At 39.7% G+C, this 20917-nt stretch overlaps 1 protein-coding gene and 1 long non-coding RNA gene across 7 annotated transcripts; both read left to right on the plus strand.

Annotated features, from left to right (window-relative positions):
• The first annotated feature begins 855 nt into the window (after positions 1–855).
• On the plus strand, positions 856–18378 carry LOC131242200 (MICOS complex subunit MIC60, mitochondrial). Of its 6 annotated transcripts, none has more exons than XM_058240694.1 (12): positions 862–1138; positions 1755–1818; positions 2428–3117; positions 6290–6391; positions 6571–6723; positions 6897–6974; positions 12513–12605; positions 12813–12932; positions 14041–14118; positions 14260–14439; positions 17614–17715; positions 17874–18378. In XM_058240694.1, exons 1-12 carry the CDS (start codon positions 1128–1130, stop codon positions 18108–18110), a joined length of 1908 nt encoding a protein of 635 aa, XP_058096677.1. In that variant the 5' UTR covers positions 862–1127; the 3' UTR covers positions 18111–18378. The 6 variants fall into 6 exon arrangements, with proteins under 6 accessions (XP_058096680.1, XP_058096677.1, XP_058096679.1 ...); XM_058240692.1 differs by having other exon boundaries at positions 863–1138; positions 6290–6430; XM_058240693.1 differs by having other exon boundaries at positions 864–1138; positions 2446–3117; positions 6290–6430.
• LOC131242201 (uncharacterized) lies at positions 14450–15733 on the plus strand. The gene is made up of 2 exons (XR_009169536.1): positions 14450–14923; positions 14966–15733. It is a non-coding gene; the product is annotated as an uncharacterized LOC131242201 (long non-coding RNA).
• Positions 18379–20917: the final 2539 nt, after the last annotated feature.

Below are 20917 nucleotides of genomic sequence, written 5' to 3' on the forward strand. Positions count from 1 at the left end.
AATGGCATAGACTCATCTTCTCACACGTGGCATCGAAGTACAGATATCCAGACCATCCAAAATGTGGGTCTGATCTTTGGATGGAAAATACCTCTAAAATCGCACTGACCAAGCAAAATCCTAACCATCCAATTAATGAATATCAAATGGAAGGTTGAGAGTGAAATAGCGAATGGTCCAAATTCGAAAGGAGAAAACAGATGTATATTTTTAGGTTTGCTCCATCCAAAATAGCTTCAGCTATTTGGACGGTCTGGATTGCCAGAAAACTATGCCATGTTTACGGTTGAAGTCTCCACCGATTTCTTAATTCTTGCAAGACTAACATACGAGCCTATTTAATTCTCCACACACGTGTCACGCGTGTACATTAATCCGTACCGTCTAAACAATGGACTCTTTCGTAGATGGTCTAAACATTCAGAGTTTTTATTTGGGCTTGGACCATTACGGACCGTTCATTTCAAATGTCCAATTGGTGGTAAACAATCAGAGAACAATCTACTGCGTTTAGGGCGGTGACATAGGCATGGCGGCATGTATTTGCTGGGACGGGAAAATCAGCCCGTGGGCCTGAGAATCAAACCCAGATAAACTCCATGGTGGGCTGGGCCCGCCAGACTGGGGCATGGAAAGCCCCATCATGCTCCTATCAACATTGGAGATACGCCAGGTGGGCCGGGCTGATCAGAAGCATGTCCAACACAGACTATTATTTTCTATTAGGGCCTCTTAATGATTACAAATTACAATGCATGTCCTTTGATTTTGTCTCAAAACAGCCGAGAAGGCTCGATCCAAAACCGGCTGAAAAGCCGAGCCCAGTTGATAGGTGGTCTGTCCGGCGCTTACATCTTCTATCCGAACGCGCGTGTATAAAAGGCAAAAATGCGGGACGGTATCGATGCTCGACAGCCCCCACACGCAGCAACCTGAAATCCCTTTACCTTAGATGGCGGGAGAATAAGATGCTAGTAGCGAACAGCAGCTCTCAAAATCCGTCCTCACGATCTTAAATATAAAAGAAAAGAAAGAGAGAAAAATTGTCTGCTTCTGCGAATTCTCCTAGCTTCCCAATCTCAGACACGCAAGCAGCTTCCAGTCAGATTTCCCATACGCCGAAGAAGATGATACGCAGGTACATCTCTCTCTCGCTCTCTCTCTCTCTCTCTCTCTCTCTCTATTTCAATGATTTTCTGTGATATTTACAGAAAGCCGAGCCTTCTTAGGGTTCCATTTCAGAGGAAGTATACAATACGTGGTTCGCATCTCTGCTCAGTATAGCTGTTTTCTCAAATTTGAAAAGTGGGGCCCCTGTTCGATAATCTGGACGATTGGTTTTTTGTGTCCCACCATGGATGAGATGCGTCTAAAAAATCTCCTGATGCGGCAACCTTAACGTCTTGATCCATGGTCTACAGGCGGACGGTTAAGAAGGGAAATACAGAAACAGTCCACATTCAGGTGAAAAGAAAGTCCTAATATTGGTTGTAGGGTTCTTCCTGTCTGGGAGATTATTGGGTTGTTATCCGTCCATGGCAGGGCTCAACAGACCAATGTTCTTGAATCTTTCTCAAGAGTGATGGGACCCACTTGTCAGAACTGAAAACGTATGTATATTGTGCGAAGATGCAGGTTCACATGTCATATAATGCGGGCCACACTTTTTCCAAAGTGTTTTCTTCATATCTATGTTGTTGGGTTTTTTTTTTCTGTTTATATGTTTTCTTGAATTCTATTTGCATCACTGCAAGGTGCATTTTGGAGGTTTCTTCAAATCAATCATTCGGACGGCTCCCCAGGCATATTACAGCTCAGGCATGTAAAACCCCTACTCAATTATGATTTAGGGCGTGTTTGGATGCACTATTGAGCTGAATTGAAATTATTCATCTCAACGTGGAAATCCCCAAACTATGATTTCCTTAGCATTCACATTAAGGATTCAGGATCCAAATTGCAAATTATGTTGCTTTCAAATCGGGACTTGAAAGGAACACCATTGCAATTTGATGCCACTTTGTAATTACTAGTACTAATTTCCTCATGCTTAAACTGATTTTTTGTGATTCAGTCCACCTGACCATCCAAACGCATTGATATAATCTTATTTAGGATGTATATGTTTCTGCTGTGTTTTTCCCTTGAAGTTCAGTAATTCAGTTATGACAAGGCATATATCTAAATTGCATAGCTTTCTTTACATTCTCAGCTCTTCATAATGGTTAGGGCTGGCATTGGGCCAGGCCTGAGTGTAGCAAATGCCAAATTCTGAATAGGCCCGGTTGGGTAGTCCCGCTCTGCGCAGTTTAAAATTGGGGCCTGAGTCCTTACCACAATTGCCACTCAACTAATGGTTGATACTACTTATTCACATGCCTTCTATACAGCATATATATCTATTTATTTATATTTGTATCTTCTCATTTGTCTCATGGAAAGCAGATGCCTGCATTTCTTTCTTCAAGAAAGGAGTTCTCTGTTGCACCAAAGAACAACACAACACAGAAAACTGCTCCCCCAGAAAAGCCTTCTGGTACAGGGAGTCAAATCTCGAAGTATGCCCTTGGCGGTGTTGCCGTAGGTGCTGCAGTTATTGCAGCTTACCAGACAGGTTATATAGGTCAACACTATGTTAAAGAAGAGCAGTCTCCTCTTGAATCCAGCGAGTTTGGTACCGGTAATAAAAACCTGGAGGAAGTGGAACTTATGAAAGATTATGCAGTTAGTCCGAGCAATGAAGAACCAAGCAGATCGAGCCCCAATGCGGGGGATGCTACAGACAGGAGCAAGGCTCTTTATGATTTCCCCCTTATCAAGGAAGGTGAAATTAAGCCACAAGGTGTGTCAGAGATGTCCCCTGCGGAGGATGCAGTTCCTGTCAAAGAGGAAGAGTTGTCGACTGCTCCTCAAGGCAGTACGACAATAAACAATCATAGTAGTCACCCTGAAGCATCATTGAAAGACGGCCTTGACATGGGAAAATCAGAAGATGGTACTGTGCACCTGAAACCAAGCATGGAACCGAATGAGGGAGTTGACAGCAGACCAACTTCTGAAGAAACTGTAGCAAAAGTGGATTCATTTGATCATGTTATATCCAACAACATGCCAGATGTATGTGCCTTTTGTCTCTGTTGCCTCTACCTGATGTTATATGTTTGTCTTGGTCTTCACTGTGTTCATGCGTTGGGTATGGAGCATATGGGTTTTGTCAAGAGTCTTTTGGAAGTACATTGTAATACATTTAACAAATTTATGTGGATCATTTTAACTATGAATTGTGAATTGGCAGTGACTTCTTCCCAATGACATCTTGCTTCTAGAAGACATTCCATGCAAAGTAGAGGTTTTTGATAGCTATACTTTTGTATGCATGTCATTACATTGGGTTAGATGGCCTTGCCTATAGTAAACTTTCATGACAATGATTAATTTGTCATATATATATATATATTTTGAGAAATGATAATTTTATTGAAAGGGCCAGAGGTGCAAGGGAAAATAGAAAACAAAAATAAAAACAAACAACCCCAAAAATTACAAACCCCACTCCCTGATAAATAAGAACACCTATCTAACTGTGTTTCCTAGGGTCTCACTTCTATCCCTAAAACATCTGCCATTCCTCTCTAACCAAATGCACTATAAAATAGCCAACAAGGTGAGATGTCAATTCTGTCTTTCTTTGGAAGTGGGCCCCCATACGTGCCAAGACAAAAGGAGCTCTTCCATGGAGTTCGGCATAAGCCATGGCACCTTGAACACTGAGGGAATACAATCCCACACTCCTAATGCATAAGGCCACCTTAGGAAGAGATGCACCACTGATTCCTCTTTCTTATGTGCAAGAGACAGATGTTAAGAAAGACCATTCCTCTCCTAAGGAGATTATCCACTGTCAATATCCTATTTCTTCTTGTGAGCCACATGAATGCCGCCACCTTCAAAGGGGCATGATACTGCCAAATAAACCATGTACAAGAGCAGCTTATGCCGGCTCCTAACTCACGAATGGCGTTGAGAAAGAACCACACCGTGAAGCTAGTTGATTTATTCCTTAAATAGAAGGGTTCATCCGAAGCTGCCGGGTGGGGACAAATACCTTCCGGAATAGATAGCAATCCCGTCATCTCCTCAACCTCAATTTCAGATTGGAAGCAGCAACAAGGAGGAAACCATACACCGCCCTTCTCTTGGATAGAGAAGCAATCAACCAACAATATGGATTGGTTCGGGCACAACCTCATGATATGAGGGAACTGGGATTCGAGAGTGGCCCCTTCTAGCTAGATGTCATCCAAAAAACTCACCTTAACCCCACTGTCAACCTACATTCCTACCTCAGGAAGAACTTTGCCCGCCAAATGAGCAATGGATTCCACAAAAAAGGAAGATCTACATAGATGAATCCTTGATCCACTTGCTCAAGCTTGCCACACCATACTTGCCGGCGATGACCTTACACCACAAGTGGTCCCCATCCCCCAAAAAAAAAAAAAAAGAAAAAAAAGATTGACCCACCTGCTCAAGCTTGCCACACCATACTTGCCAGCAATGACCTTACTCCACAAGTGCCCCCACCTCGGAATATATATATATTTCCATATCCATTTTCCCATCATAGCATAATTGACCTCTTCTAGATTACTGATAGCAACCTAACCTATATTGAATGACCTACAGACTTCCTCCCAATTAAGGAGATGAAACTTACTCTGTTGAGCTCCCCCTTCCTAGAGGAAGTCCTTGTGTAACTTATCAATACTTAGGAGGACTGATTTTGGGTAGCAGAACAAAGTTGAGAGGAAGATTTGGCAGGGAAGATTTAATGAGGGTAATTTTTCCTCTCAAAGAGAAAAGTCTACCTTTTCAAGGAGCCAATTTTCTCTATCCTTTCTATCACTACTTCCCATAAATGCTTGGCAAGCTTTCTGATCCTCAAAAGGAGACCCAAGAAGGAGAAAGGGAATGAGCTTGTCTGACAACCCAACACCCCTGCCAATGAGGCTACTTCCCTCTCAACCAAGTTGATCCCCAACACCTTGCTTTTCGATAGATTAACTTTGAGGCTGGAAACAGCCTCAAAGCACCAAATGATTTTGCATAACTTGTCCAGTTTGACCGCATATGCCCCATTGAAAGTAAGATTATCATCTCCAAATTGCAGGTGGGAAATAGGACCTGCAACATTGGGAATCTTGAATCCCTCGTATAGACCCACCTCGCATTTTTTACATAGAGCCTTAGACACCACAGTAAAAAGAAAAGGGGAAGGGGGTCCCCCTAGTGAAGGCCCCTTGGATGCACTGAACTATCCAAAAGGAGACCCGTTTAAAAGGATAGAGAAACGGGCAAATGCCACACAAGCACGCATCCAATCCCTCCATTTAGCCCCGAACTCAAGCCTGCTCAACATATAGTTCATAAATTCCCAATGAACGTAATCGTAGGCTTTTTTCAAAATCAAGCTTACAAATCACCCCTTTCAAACCAGCCCTATGACACAAATGAATGCACTCGTGAACGAGAAGGCAGCTATCTATGATCTACCGATTAGCAATAAGCGTGCTTTGGAATGGAGATATAACCTTGGACAGAACATATCTGAACCTTTGAGCAAGAATCATCCTGTTTGATGCAAGGTTCCCATTCTAATGTTAATGAATGTGAACAGAGTGAGGATGAAAATCTTGTTGGAACATGGGAAGTTGAGGACTATGTCATGACTCATGATAGCTCCTTCTCTACTTCCCTGATAATTATGGATTCGAACTTCCTAACCAGGCAACCATTTTGAGTCTTACCTATTTTGTCCAGTCAACCCATGCAGAACTGTTTCATATCAGTACAATTGCATGAACTCTATGCCTTTTTCTAACAGAATGTGAAAGATGCCCCTTTCTTCACCCAACCATGTTGTTACTTGGTTCAAACTTCTCCATGCTTATGCTGAGGTTGTGCATCTTTCTTATGACAATCTCTATCTGTTACATTAGTCAAATGGAAACTTTAGACTTTGATGTACTCGTTGCATGAATTCCAAGTATCTCCCTACTGGGATCATGCATCTTTCTTGGTAGGTTGGAATTTGGTGTGCTTGTTGCGTGAGAGTTGTTTTGATAAACACACAATAATATTTCCAAGATTCATCACGGCTCCTGCATTCATCCTTCCTTTGGCATTCCTAGAGGCACGTTTAGCTTTTTATTTCTCTGTAGTCTGTAGTCCTATAAAGTTCTTTACTTTTATTTTGTCTAAAGTGATTTCAAATGATGTTCTCCCACAGGATACTCCAGGTAATGAAACAGAAGGACAGCGCTCCCTTTTGGAAGAATACCTTCTAACAGAGAGAGATGAAGAAAGCTCCGAGATTTCCAAAAGTGGAGAGGTTTCTCCTTTTTCTGCACCTTTTTCAAATGAAAAAGAGGTTATTTCATGGCAAGAATTTTTACCATGCCGTATGCATTCTTTACTTGCTGAAACTTCATGCATGCAGTTCCATTCTTATATCTGCTAAACATTTTACTTTATTTCAATATGCTAAATCTGGGTTTCATGGACTTGAAGGCTTTGGGAGTCATGGGAGAGGATCTGAAGGATGCAAAGGTGTCCACGGATGGAAAATTAGTCCTCGATTTCATAGAAGCGATTCATGCTGCTGAAAGAAAGCAGGCTGAATTAGATAATCGCATATATAGTGAAGAAAAGAGACTGTTGAAGGTTAGACTTTTAGATAATTCATCATGACCATAATCAGGTCCTTATCCTGGCAAATTGGGGTCAGCTGGACTATTAGATTATTGCCGGAACAAATATTTCACGAATTTATGCTCGCAGGCTTACTTACCTAGTGATGGTTTTCATGTCTTGCCCATGTTTATAATGTCATTCAGGAAAGGTATGAGAAGGAACTGAAAGATGCAAGGGCTAGGCAACTTATGTATGCTGAAGAAACAGCACTCCTGGAGAAGGTTTTGAACATCTATGACACCATTCCCCCTTCGAACATGTTTTTGGCTTAATTTTATGCTACATGCTCTTATTTGACCATTATCCATTTCTTTAATTGGATATGAAGGTATCTAGGCCCTTGCCCTTTCTAGGAATCATTTTGCAAGTACAATTGATGCTTCTTTTGATGCTGTTCTTTGGTGGGCGATTGCCTTTAGCTGTTTCCATTGTGGAAGTGTGCATTATAAGGTGTTTGTAACACAATCTTCAAAAATTAAAAACAAGGAGCTAAAACTTTTAAAGATCTATGTATGACCGTGATGTTCCATTATGTTGATGAGGGTGTGGGTTTTCCTGAAGTATGTTTAGCTTGTAAAAGCATTGTTCTTTTTCCATTTATATAATCCTATGCTAATTCTCTCTATGGCCATGTTCGAATCATTGACCTTAGATCTATGTGTGGATAAGGGCATGCCTATGCACCACATCTGTTACCCTAAATTCTAAAAAAACCACAGTAGGCGCTAGTGTGTATTGCTAGTTAGCTACTGTGGCAAACATTTAAGCCTAAGTGATATATGCTTATGAGGATTGTTCTCTTGGAAAATCATCCAATATTTCAGGTAGAAAATTGATCCAAAACAGTCAATGTTGTTTGGTGAAGGATACATTCAGGGAGCTTCAAAGGATTCAATCTACATCAAGACACCCATCTAATAACTAGCACTTAGTCACTTCCTATCACCAATTGGAATGGAACTGGTGCTTTAATTCTGCCACCCTAGTTCACAATGCCTGGTTCTTCGCTTTGTTGGAGTCCTTCACTCTTACCGGGCTTGAGTTGGCCAATGTAACAACACTTGTAGCACTGCAGATTAAACCTCCAATATCTATTGGCCCAGTTCCTGCAAGAGAAACCCATCAGAATTTAACTTTTATCATTATGGGATCATGAGGGCTTCCAAATCGCCCTTTAGTCTCTCTTCTACCTCTGTTCTCTTATTATATCTATCCAACCCCTCTCGAGGTCATCCCTCACCCTTGCAAATTCCTTAGACACTAGAGCCACTAAGACAATTCTCCTTTTTGCCTTTTCTGCCAAACCTCTAAGACTCACTAGCTTTGTTCCCAAATGCCCTTCCAAATTGACCATCACACCAGCTAAGGACACAGATCTCAAAGGGTTCTTCTACCCCACTTATTAGACATTAGGAAGAAGTTTTCTCATGTCAGTTGCAATACTATTTCATCTCCCCTCAATCTATATGATAGGATATATTTCAAAACTATCAACAAGCATGAGAATAGAGGCCATTCTGGTTATACTTTCCTATGGGATTGATTTGAGAAAATTTTTGGAATAAGGCCAGCCTGACAGGCATGGCCTGACTAGTTCCAAATTTGGCCCAAGAACCAACCCAGATCTAGCCGGTTGACAGCCATAGTTTGGCAGTCGCAAAGATATTAAACTTGGTAGTGTTTAAGGTCTATTAGAGTGGCCAATAACTCCCAATACTATCCCTAAATCTAGAAGTAATCTATATGTGTTGAATGGTGATGAATATAGGCAACAGTCAACACTGCTTACGGTAACGGCCCGTAACGGCGCAAAATTTTTTTTGCCAAAAAGATATGAAAAAATATGAATTAAATCCGGAATATTCTAAGCATTCCAAATATGGATTCATTTATAAATTGGAACATGTTTATGGTGGTGTAACGGTCCACTCTTTGGTGAGAAGTTGTATCGGACTGTTTGATTAATTTTTGAACCAGGTAACCTGAATTTGACTACAAAATTCATATATTTAATTTTCTAAATATCTAATTTACATACTTAACAACTTAATATCTTTCTCCCAATAGTTCTTTAAAAAAATGAAATTAAATTCAGGTAGATGGCGTTGCCAATTTTGGGCTGACGTGGAGGACCAATCCATGCCCCAAATAAGCCTCAAATTCATGCAATTTATTTGCATTATCCCACTTGTAAATTGGTGGACATTTATTGGATAGTGAATCATGGAAAAAAAAAAAAAGGCACTATTTTAAAAATAAGCGTCTACAAATTAACAATTAAAACTATTCAAACAATTTGATTTTGGCATTTTGAGTTAGCAATTACAGACCATAATTTAATTGGTAAATTTTAAGTTAATACATGTCTCGTGTACAATTTTTAAGGGCCCGAATTAGGCAAGACCCGAATTGTGAAGTGTAGCACACGAGTGTCAAAGTTTTTTGGACCCCACTCATGATGAATGTGTTATATCCACACCGTCCATCCATTTTGCCAAATAATTTTAGGGCATGAGCCCAAAATGAGCCAGATCCAAATCACGTGGAACCATAAGAAACAATAATAATTAAATATTCAACATTAAAAATTTATTGGGGCTACAAAAGTTTTATAGATCAAGCTGACATGTTTGTTTTCCCTTCATCCACGTTAGTGTGACCCTATTAATAGGTTAGATGGAAAATAAACATTACAGTGGACCCTAAGAAATTTTTAATGGTGAGCATTCTATAACCACTGTTTCCTATGCTGTGGTCCACCTGAGATTTGGATCTTACTAATTTTTTGAATCATAACCTAAAATGATGTGGCAAAATGGATGGACGGCATGGATAAAATACATACGCATGGTGGGGCCCATGTGGCACGTATACAATTTTATTAAATTGTGCAACTTGCTGCGTAACGCGTACCGGTCTATTCATTTGACGTAAGCAAGTCTTGTGGGTCTGATCATGAGGTATATGTTATATCTAAACCGTCCATTCATTTGACGAGATCGTCTTAAGGCTTGACACGAAAAATAATACAGATCTAATTATCAAGTGGACCACACTGGATTGAACGTCTACCATTGAAACCCTTTTTGGGATCACAGAACTTTTGGATCAATATGAAATTTGTTTTTCCTCTTCATTCAGTCCTTTTGACCTTTTGAGCAGATTGAATGGAAAAAAACGTTATGGTGGGCCTACGAATTTTTAACGGTGAAAATCATCATCTCACTGCTATTTTTGGTGTGATCCAGACGATCTTTGGATACGATTCATTTTTTGGCTAATGCTCTAAAATGATATTTAAAAATAGATGAACGGTGTAGATATAATAAATACATCGTTGAGGAGTCCATGTAACTTTGATCTCCTTTGAACCGCTCGGACAACTCAGAGCTCGAGGAGTGCCAGCGCTCGTCTTAGCGTGACACGTACCTACAGCAGCTAGCTGGTGTGATTGCAAAAAAAAAGGAGAGAGGGAAACCGAAAAGAAAAAAGAGGGAAAGAAGAGGAAAAAAGAGGGAAAGAGGGAAAGAACAGAGAGAGAGAGAGAGAGAGAGAGAGAGAGAGAGAGAGAGAGAGAAGAAGAAGAAGAAGAAGAAGAAGAAGAAGAAGAACTAGGAGAAAGATCGAGTCATGAACGAGTCAAACCTGATTCGGCTGTGGTTTAAGTCGATAATAAAATGTGAGTGATCCTCACTCTAGTTTCGGTCTATTAGAGTGGCCAATAACTCCCAATACTATCCCTAAATCTAGAAGTAATCTATATGTGTTGAATGGTGATGAATATAGGCAACAGTCAACACTGCTTACGCAGAAGTTCAAATGCCTAAGGGTATGTTCGGTTTTCAAATTACAATGGTAAATGGCTTGAAATGGGTAATGACTAATGATTACTTCTATAGTTTTATGGTGACAGCACCTACATTTGACTGCAATGATGAGTTTGCTAGCGTTGTTTGTTTTACCTAGACATCACTGTAAAAATGGTAGTTTTGTAATGTAAAAAATATAATGATTACAATTTCCTTTGCCTGTTTCTTTTATAAGTGTACTCGACTCTCGATGTATAAGCCGTAATTCTTGTTTAAACGAACACCTTGAAATGATAATGATGGCTCATTTACTTTGCATTACACAGGAAATTGGAAAACCAAAAACACCCTACAAATGTTTGCAATTTCTTATATCTTAAATAATGAATACATGCATGCAATGGCAGTATGCGTTCCTACAGAAGCGGCTGTATGTGTTTAATTTTTTTCTTTTGATGGAACTCTGAATAGTTTTATTAATGAGATTAAAGAAATAAAAAGGCACATTATTCTCAAAGGCAATGGATGACAGTTGCCAATTACAAGAGATGGCTTAGACACTCTTGGACACTCCAACTTTGGCAAGCCAGCCAGCTACAAAATTTGCACCTCTAGCAACAATGTGAAAAGTGGTACGCCAAGAAGTAGCCAAAGCAGTAATCTCATTAACAATAAATTGCCTCTTCCAGGGGGGCTGTACATGAAGCAGATGCCCAAGGGGTAGCGTTTTGCAAGTCACCTCCCACTATGAGATGAGTAGAGGAGAATTCCTAAACCAGCATAATGCCCACACAAATAGCTTTTAGCTCAGCTCGATGAGAGTCACCTTCACTGATCAGCCTGGAGAAAGCCCGCCTGACCACCCCATGCTCATGTCCCTCCAACACCTGACTGCCCGAGGTTGCCCATCGAGCATCGGCAGACATTCAGTTTCTAACTTGCTGTCAGAGGATGACTTACCATCTTTTCCTTGAGCTTATTGCTTAAACCTCTCCCCAATTTCTGGAAAGATCTGAATGTGCAACGCCTCTAGACTCTTTTGCTATTAGGCCTCAAGATGCCAAGTTAACTGTGATTTCTTCCTTAACTCACTCTGCTAGACATGAGACACCTTCAAAGATTCTTCTGTTTTGGTCTTTCCAGATACCTCACATAATTGCATGTGGTAACATGTGTCAATGGATTCTCCCGCTCTGACAAAGCGACACGGTAGACCAGCCTAACATTAGATTTGCAACTGAAGCTGAAATAACCCATTTGATTTGCAACAAATTAAAGAAGGACCAAAACTCCACCATAAAACTAAAATGTAGTAAAAGGTGGCCGAGCCACTTTGTTTTTCCATAGATAGCAAAGATTTTGAAGAGCCCAATCCCTCTTTTTTATGTTGTCAATAGCGATGATTTTGTTGATAGGAATGCGTTTATTACAAGGTTTGCAGAACAGAATCATCGTAATCATTTCATAGTGCGGCTATTTGGAGTTGGCTTCTTGGACCTGGTTTGTGAATGATCAATATTTTAAATGAGAGTTCTCACCTTCAAAATTCAGTTGGTAATCCATTTGAATTATCTAGAATTTATCTGTTTTGTATGGGAGTCTTGCCTTCAACCAGTGAAGCGATAATCATTTGAATAGGATACTATCATGCAAATGAACATCGGACATATGATCACTCTCTAAAGAGTTCAAACGCTAACTCCCTTAAAAAGATCAACTTGTTTTTTAAGAGCATATAACTGTGGCAAATTGTTTCTATGGAGTTTTTTATATATTGATTTGTAATCATGTGCAATTTATATCTGGGTGGTATTGTTTTATTTGTTGATCTACTCAAAATGTTCCAAGTTACTGACGGTATACTGGGAAAATATTTGTTGTCATTTTTTTTGTTTGTCAAGACACTGTTGCATGCTTTTGTCATGAGTTAGTTACAAAACACATTTTCAGGAGTTAAACAAGGAAAGAGCAAAGGCAGAATCCACTATCAAGTCTCTTCAAGAAAAAGCGGAAGGGAATCTTAAAATGGAACTGCAACACAAGGTGAAAATTTCATTCCCTACAGTCAAAGGGTCTGACATTAGCCGATACACGTGGTTGTGGGTGGTTGCGTGTATCCGCAGGGATTAGTCTCACTTCAAAAAGAGGTGGGGACACCCTGTGTCTTCAAAAAAAAAAAAGGGTCTGACATTAGCTCTGTTTGGATCCAACTCGAGTTAAATTAAGTTGCTCATGTTTTGACGTTTGCAGGAAGAAGAAGCAAAAATGCAGCTGAAGAAAGCTCAAGAGTTAGCAAAAGCGGAATTAGCTGCGGCTATTGCAAATGAGAAGTCATCCCAAATAGAAAAAATGGCTGAGGCAAATCTTCATGTATGAATCATCGGGTCAAGCACATAATAAAACATAGTAGTAACAATTATTAGCAATAATATCAATTTATCGTGTTTCATCACAGTAAATTTAAATTATCTTTCTCAGTCAGCTTCAAAACGTAAGCGCCAACGCAGCTAAAGAAGTGCTGAGATGTAGTTTTTTGGTGCTTCTTCAGCGCTGTAGCTCTTCGGCAGGCTGCTGGTTAGATGTCTGAGAGGTTGCTCTCACTGAAATGGCCACAAAAGCGCTTTCTCTGCAATAGGTACCACAGTACCTTATGAGAAGAACACGTGGCAAATCAGCTGTGAGATGCTCCGTATTCTAGTCTAAATGTAATTTTTGTGTGTGTGTGTGTGTGTGTGTGTGTGTGTGTGTGTGTGTTGGGGGGTAGTGGAAAATAACATAAAATTTACTAAATCCTAGTTACATAAATAGCTACCTAAAAGCTGATGTGAAACATAACTAATTTAGAATAATCGAGGTGAAAGAAACATTTAAGGATCCAAGGTTGATGCAAAGTATATAACAGAAATTTCAAAGAAAAGAAGGGTTTGCTGATAATTATCCTGATAAAACCTTCCATCAGTAATAACACAATGACAATAAATTCACCACGGCACATCCAATACTTTCTAAATCTTTATAATGTGGTATTTCTTTTATTTGATAAACAACTTCGTATAATTTTTTAAAGAAGAAAATGCTACAGTTCAAGAGGAAGAAGGTCACAGATACACGAAGTCCATCTCTCAACTCACCCTTTTTAATTTGTTTATATTCAATGAATTCTTGACATCTTCTTTTCTAAAATAAAATAAAAAACCTTTATGCATTTTTAATGTATTCTTTTTCTTCTTCTTCTTCTTCTTCTTCTTCTTTTTTTTTTTTTGTGGGCCGGGGGGGGGGGTCGGTACTAGTAAGCTAGTACAAGGTAACACAACCAGGGATTGAACCCTGGTACACTCACACACCCTATGCTGTCTCTACCAGCTCTACTAACGAATTGGAGACATGCATTGTGTATTCATTTCACCCTTGTTGTATTCATGATCCCCCCTGCATGGCTTATTTGGGAATTTATATGTTTGTGTTGTTTTATTTATAGATAAATGCCTTATGCATGGCATTCTATGCAAGATCCGAAGAGGCTCGCCAAAGTCACTCTGTTCACAAGCTTGCATTGGTAATGCTCATTTCTATAAGATACCTTAGCCTTTTCTTTTTAGCATGATTCCTACAAAAGAAACTCAGCCTTTGAATAGGCATAATATCAAGGAAATCTACCTTATCCACTATCACATTGTGTACATGTGTGATCTTTCAGGGAGCTCTTGCTTTAGAAGATGCCTTATCTAAAGGGTTACCGATCCAACAAGAAATAGATGCTCTGTATACTTCTCTTGAGGGCATTGACAGGGACTCACTTCTGGATTTGGCATTTTCATCGCTTCCTAGAGAAACATTGAACAACGGCACAGATACTCAATTACAGTTGAATCAGAAGGTAAGTCAATGGCACTTTTGTTGTTGTTGCTGTAGATGCTATGTGCTATCCTCTTGATTCTTTCATTTGTTGTTTGGGGCTAGAAACCAATGGGTTTCATGATATTGTGACTCCTTTGATGACCAGGCATCCAATGACTTGCAATTGATAACTTAAAGCTGAGAGCTGACACTTCAACAAGTGACTTGTACCAATTTTATTAGGCTTTGGCGAGTACAATTATGCCAAAGCCAATGCCCTGCTCCTAGGAGTTAAGATTGTGGCCTCTGGATGAATCTCTCCCATCGTTATCAAGGGGACTTGAATAACATGGTGTGTGGGTAGGGGTTGGTTTTTCTCTAGGTAATGGACTGAAGATAAGGTTTTGGGAGGATATATGGGTCAGGGACCAAAAATTGGGTAAGAGGTCTTTCCAAAGTTAGCTTGGTTGGAAGTGGATGTGGAAGTGTTGGTTGTAAGTTGCTTTAATATACAAGGGGAGGAGGTAATTTTGGCTCGGTTGTGTAGAAGGAATTGAGGGGAGGAGGTAATTTTGGCTCCGTTGTGTAGAGGGAATTTAGATTATGAATTCGAGGAATTATAAAGTTTGTTTAAGTTACTTTCTAAAGTGCGGCCAGTGTTATCGGAATCGAATTGATGGTGTGGTTAAAAGAGAAGACTGGGAAATTTTCAATGAAATCCTTCTTCAGAATGATTAATGTCATTGGGGATAATGCTGGAATCAGCCCGTTTGCTTATGTTTGGTGCTATGGTGTGCCCCCAAAGGGTGCAGCTCTAGCTTGGCTTGTGGGATGCAACAAGGTGCTTACGGTCAACAATTTACGCAAAAGGAAGATGACTTTACCGAACATGTGTTATATGCCTTCAGGACGAGGACACAGTAGACCGTTTATGCATACATTGTGCATTCGCAAAGAAGTTGTGGGAGTTCTTTGATTTATTTGGAGTAAGTTGGGTGTGGCCAAGAACCATTGGTCAATTCTATTTGATGTGGCATGGATGTGTGTCAAGTAAGTCGGGATCTACGTTATGGCACCAAAGTCTTCTTGTGAGGATTTGGTCTTTATGGCTTGAAAGAAATAATCGTTGCTTTAGGAATAGGGAGGGCTGAGTCCTAGAGGTTTGTAACAGGGCAAAGATGTATGTGAAGGAATGGGTAATTGCATCGAAGGCTACTGGCCAGTTTCCGGAGAATTGGCTTGAGTTGTAATTGCTTTTTCTGGTTCGTCATATATATTTATATTTCGGCTTCGGCCTTTGTTAATAAAATTCATCCAATGTTATTAAAAATAAATTTTTAAAAAAAAGGTGCCGTGGATAAGGGAGGGCAGGTTTCTTTTTTTTCTTTTTTTTTCTTTTCTTTTTATGAAAGGTAGGATAGGTTTCTATGGAGGGTTGCATATGAATTGGAAGAAGCTATGCAACTTGCTGGATCCTTGTCCACGTCTTTCTCCCAGATCCACAGATCTGCTAACCAGAGAGCAGATGTTCTGGCTGAGGGAGTTACGAGTACTGATATATGTATATCATCCATTCATCAAAAAAATTGTTTACTTTTAATCTTTGGTAGCTTGCAAGTTTGCAACCTATAAAAAGATAGTTCTAGCTGATACTTGACTGAATACTTAATAACTTAATAAATGTGTATTACCACTTTGAGTATTACAAGTGGACTCGAATACAACAAGTTGACTGTCTAACTATTACTAAACATTAAATTACATACTAAATACTATTTATTTTTCATTTTTCTCATATTTTCTGTTTTCCAAAATTTCCATTCTGTGATTGCTTTTCCAATGTGGGACAGCTCCCACATATGACTCAGTTCTGGTGGGCCATGTTGGTTTCATCCATGGAAGATTCAAACTACAAAACCATCTCTAAAAAACGTGATGGTCATTACAGGAGATGGGGATTGATCTTATTTCTCATATCAGTTCTATTTATATTTAAGCGTGGCTGATGTCTTCTTCTAGTTCATAAAATCAAAAAGAATGTTCTATCAATTTCCTTGTTTGCTAAAGACTCCCATTGCTCCTTTGTGTTCAACCCATATAGCTCTTTTTTTGGAGGATCAAGCCAGTGGTGGCCATTGGAGGGAATTTGCAGAGGGCCTCTATGTTATAGATGATGATCTGGTAGTCGCCGCATGTTGTCGGTGGCCAAGCAAGTGAAGTATGGTCATGGAAAGAAATTTTGAGGCATGCTGCTGTGCTGGGTGCTGACCACAACTACAAGTCACACTCACAGAGACATGGAATGTCATAATTGAGTAAATGCTCGGAGTAGCAAGGAGGCCAGGGATCCATGTTTACCAAATGCCACATGCATTCTAACATGATCATTGCTACCCACAATGGAGAATTTGTGAATATTTAGGGTCTAGAGAGTGCGTGTCAGATCTTTCAAAAAGAAGAAGAAGAAGAAGAAGAAGAAGAAGAAGAAAAGAAAAGAGAGTGCGTGTCAGACAACGCAACACATGGTCCCAGTGGATATGCATCTGATGTTTTCAATCATCTTTAATGAGGTTTACCTTGTATGAGAGTACATGTGCCCTTATTTGGCAATCCATGGTTCAAAAATCATCCAATATGTATTGGTAATTTGAAAACTAAGTCGGCGTCGTATCGATCTTGGACAAGCTTAGTGGCTTTTCATTCTGCCTCAACCTGTTTCTGTAATGCTCAGCCCATTTTAGGCTTTGACCTGTCCGAGACAGACTGAAGATGAGTCAACCTGGTTTCAGTCTGAAACGAGTTGCAGTTGGAAACTGGGATTTAAAATTGGGTAATTACCGACAGGATGCATTGTCAGTATGTATTACGAATTCAGGACTAAATCGGATCAAATTCACCTTCATATGTTGTGTCTACTGGTCAATAGATGCATGTATTGTATCAGTTTATAGATATAGATATGCCATGCTATAATTCATGAAAGGTACTTTCTTTAAGTTGACTAGTATTATTAACAACACATTCAGCACATACAGTTTTACTATTTACTTGAAATTGAAATTTCCATTGCAAATTTTGTTTGGGATTTCACTGAAATCTGTGGAACAATAGATGATTGTGCTTCTTTTGTATTGAATGTATGGCTCTTAGACCTGTTTAAATACTATATCCAGAAATTAAATCTGTTTCCCAACTTCCTTTTTTTTTATTACAGTTTAATGCTTTGAAAGGAATGTTGCGGCATTTTAGCCTTATTCCCGCTGGTGGTGGTGGCCTCCTGACTCATGCAGTTGCTCATATTGCATCTTCTTTAAAGGTAAGTGGTCAGGGCAGAATGCCCTCAAAGACATTGCCACTTGTACAATATTAAAATTTGAATCCTACTATTCATGGCAAGAATTCAGGATCATGCATCTCCTTCTTAACCCACCTAATAAGACATTCTTTAAGGGAAAAAAAACTTTTTATATGCAGATGAGTGAAGATGATCAATCCGGAGATGGTATCGAGTCTGTCATCAGTCGAGTTGAAAGCTTTTTAGCTGAAGGGAAACTCGCTGAAGCAGCTGATTCCTTGGAGGGAGGTGTCTGTGGCACCCGAGCAGAGGGAATTATAAGTGACTGGGTGAGGCAGGCACGGAACAGGGCCATCACTGAGCAAGCGCTCTCCCTGCTTCAATCGTATGCCACTTCTATTAGCCTTACTACTTGATTTTGATTATCTTTTCTTTTTCATCTTCTTTTTTTCCCCAGTTACTCTGGAGGCCCTACAGATCCTTTACTTTTCATCATGCTTCTGCTCACATTGTTGGTTTTTCCATATTCCTTTTTTTAATGAGTGGGAATGATTACAGAACTTTTTGCGACTTCCCAGTTGAGTGACTCAAAAGGCAAACTGTTGTATACAACTGCAATGGTGGTCCTGTCCAAACATTGCGGATAATCCAAATCCTTTGAATAAAAGGTCATTTTCTTTCTTCGTTGTGACTGTTGAGTAATGAATGAGGATACATAGTGTTAGGTGTTTCCCATTGAGTGAATGAAACATCTGGTGCAGGGGAATAGTTTTGTCCATACCATGGTGAGTGGATCTTTTTGTTGCATGCTTATTGCTGATTAGGTTTATGATTGACCATTCATTATGCTGCCATCATTGCAACATAGTCAAGCCAGGAGGCCTCCCACCCTCCCTCTCATAGAGGGGGCACCGGATGCCTACCTTCAGGTAACCCACCCATTGATTCAGTGGATCTCATCATGGGATGGACCATGCCCTAATAAAATATCTCCCCAATCAGTTGATCTAAATAAAGAATCACAAAAGCAAGTGGCTGCATTCATTTAGGGCCTGTTCGGTTTGTCAATTTCATCGGTAAATGGCTGTAAATGGGCAATGATTGTTTACACTTGTAATTGTGTGGTGAAATCACTTACATTTGGGGCGTGTTTGATTTTCCAATTCCCAGGGAAATGCTCAGTGAATGGTGATAAATATTTCCGTCCGTAATTGCCGCACTCTTCCCTGTGATTGATTTGACGGCTTAATTTTTTCGGTGTAAAAATGCAAATATTGTGAAATATTTGTGGGTCCCACCATGATGCATATCATATATCTACACCGTTCATCCATTATGTCAAATGAATTTTATGATATAAGCCAAAAATGAGGCATATCCAAAGCTCAAGTGGACCATGCCATAGAAATATGTGACTTAAAATACTTACCGTTAAAAACTTCCTGGGGCCATTGTTTCTTTTGGTATGGGCCAGTTGAGTGTTGGATCTAACTCATTTTTCTTCTCATATCTCAAAATGTTGTGATAAAATGGATGGACAGAATAGATATATCACATACATCAAGATGGGGTCCTACAATGGCCACTACTACTTTTGAACTGGTTTCCAAGAAGTGAAATTCTCATGAATATTCAAACAGGTGAAACGGTAATAATCACCCATTTCCAGGGTATTTACCGTTTCACAAATGATAAAAATCAAACAGGCCCTTGATTGCAATGATGATTTTGCTACATTGTTTGTTTCATCCACAAATCACTGTAAGAATGACAGTTTTATAATATTAAAATGTAATTGTTACATTTTGCTTTACCTACCTACTTTACAAGTGTATTTGACTCTCGATTTATGAGCTATATTTCTAAGCAAACACTTGGAAATGATAATTAGGGGTGTACACAAACCGAGCTAGCTCGGTTAGCTCACTCGACTCTACTTGAAAAAGCTCGGTTCGGCTCGGTTCGAAGTTGAGTACGAGCCGAGTCGAGCTGATTTTTTTAGCTCGAAAATGAGTTCGAGGTGGCCCCAGCTCGACTTGACTCGGATCGAATCCAGCTCGAATCGAGCTCGAATCGAACCAGTTTGGTGACTCGGTTACTTTGATATTGATGTTGCCTACCAAGTGTTTGATGAAATGACTCAACGAAGTGTGGCTGGTGGCAAGGAAGGTATGTACATGAAATAAATACCCTTTTTTCTTGGTTTTTATGTTGCTTAGAACGTGTTTGATAAAATACCTTGAAAACCATTGCTGCTATTTTCCATTCAGTGAGATTTTGAAGGTGCAGTTTAGGTGTTTGTGGATATGTCACATAGGCAAACTCAGCTCGATCTTGGCTCGAATTGGTCCGAGCTGCTGACCAAACTGAGCTGAGCTGGCCAGTCAGGCTCGAGGACCGAGCCGAGCCGAGTTCGAGCTGAGGCCAGCTCAACTCGGTTCAACTCAACGTACACCCCTAATGATAATGATGGCTCATTTACTTCACATTTCATAAGAAATTGGAAAAGTAAACAAGCCCTTCAAAAAATTTGTATGATGTATGATATAAAATATTAATTCTAGTTGTGTATAAGACAACAGCACAATGGATGGATACAGGTTTTCAAGGAACAAAATATCTGATGGAAGCATCTTTTATAGTTAATATTAAACAGTTTCCTAATAATTGATGTTAATGATACTTTCACAGATTGATTGCTATCATCATTCTTGTCAATATCTGTGTCACTATAGAAGGAATTTTTGCTCCTTTTCCTGGGCACAAGTTCGGCATGCCGTCCACACCAAAGAGTCAGTGTACAAATCTCTTACTGATTAAAGGCAGTTGGCGAGAATCTAGCAAGCATCTCAAAAGTGCAAATTTTCAAAGAACCGTATTAAGATTCCCGTCCACTGTTAGTGGATGGTGGGAGAAAAGTGCATAAAAACTCTCAGTTGACACTGGGCACGCTAACTATTCATATATTTTTTTTCCTCATTGAACGTCTTTTCACATACTTCAAACACTGATGGCACACCGGTTCTTCAATTTAACTAATCCTTTCAAACGCACTGATCGGCACACTGGTTTTTTCAATAGAATGTTGATCATTGAATGGGCCTCATTTGTTTCAAAGCTAAAGGGATGTAATTCCGACTTTCTCCGGCTGTAGTTGTGTTGCCCTCTCCGGCGCCCTGGCTGGTTGTTGTTATTCTCTCTCTTTTGTTGTTGTTGTTGTTTT

Source organism: Magnolia sinica, chromosome 4, assembly GCF_029962835.1.
Source record: "Magnolia sinica isolate HGM2019 chromosome 4, MsV1, whole genome shotgun sequence".
Taxonomy (NCBI): Eukaryota; Viridiplantae; Streptophyta; class Magnoliopsida; order Magnoliales; family Magnoliaceae; genus Magnolia; species Magnolia sinica.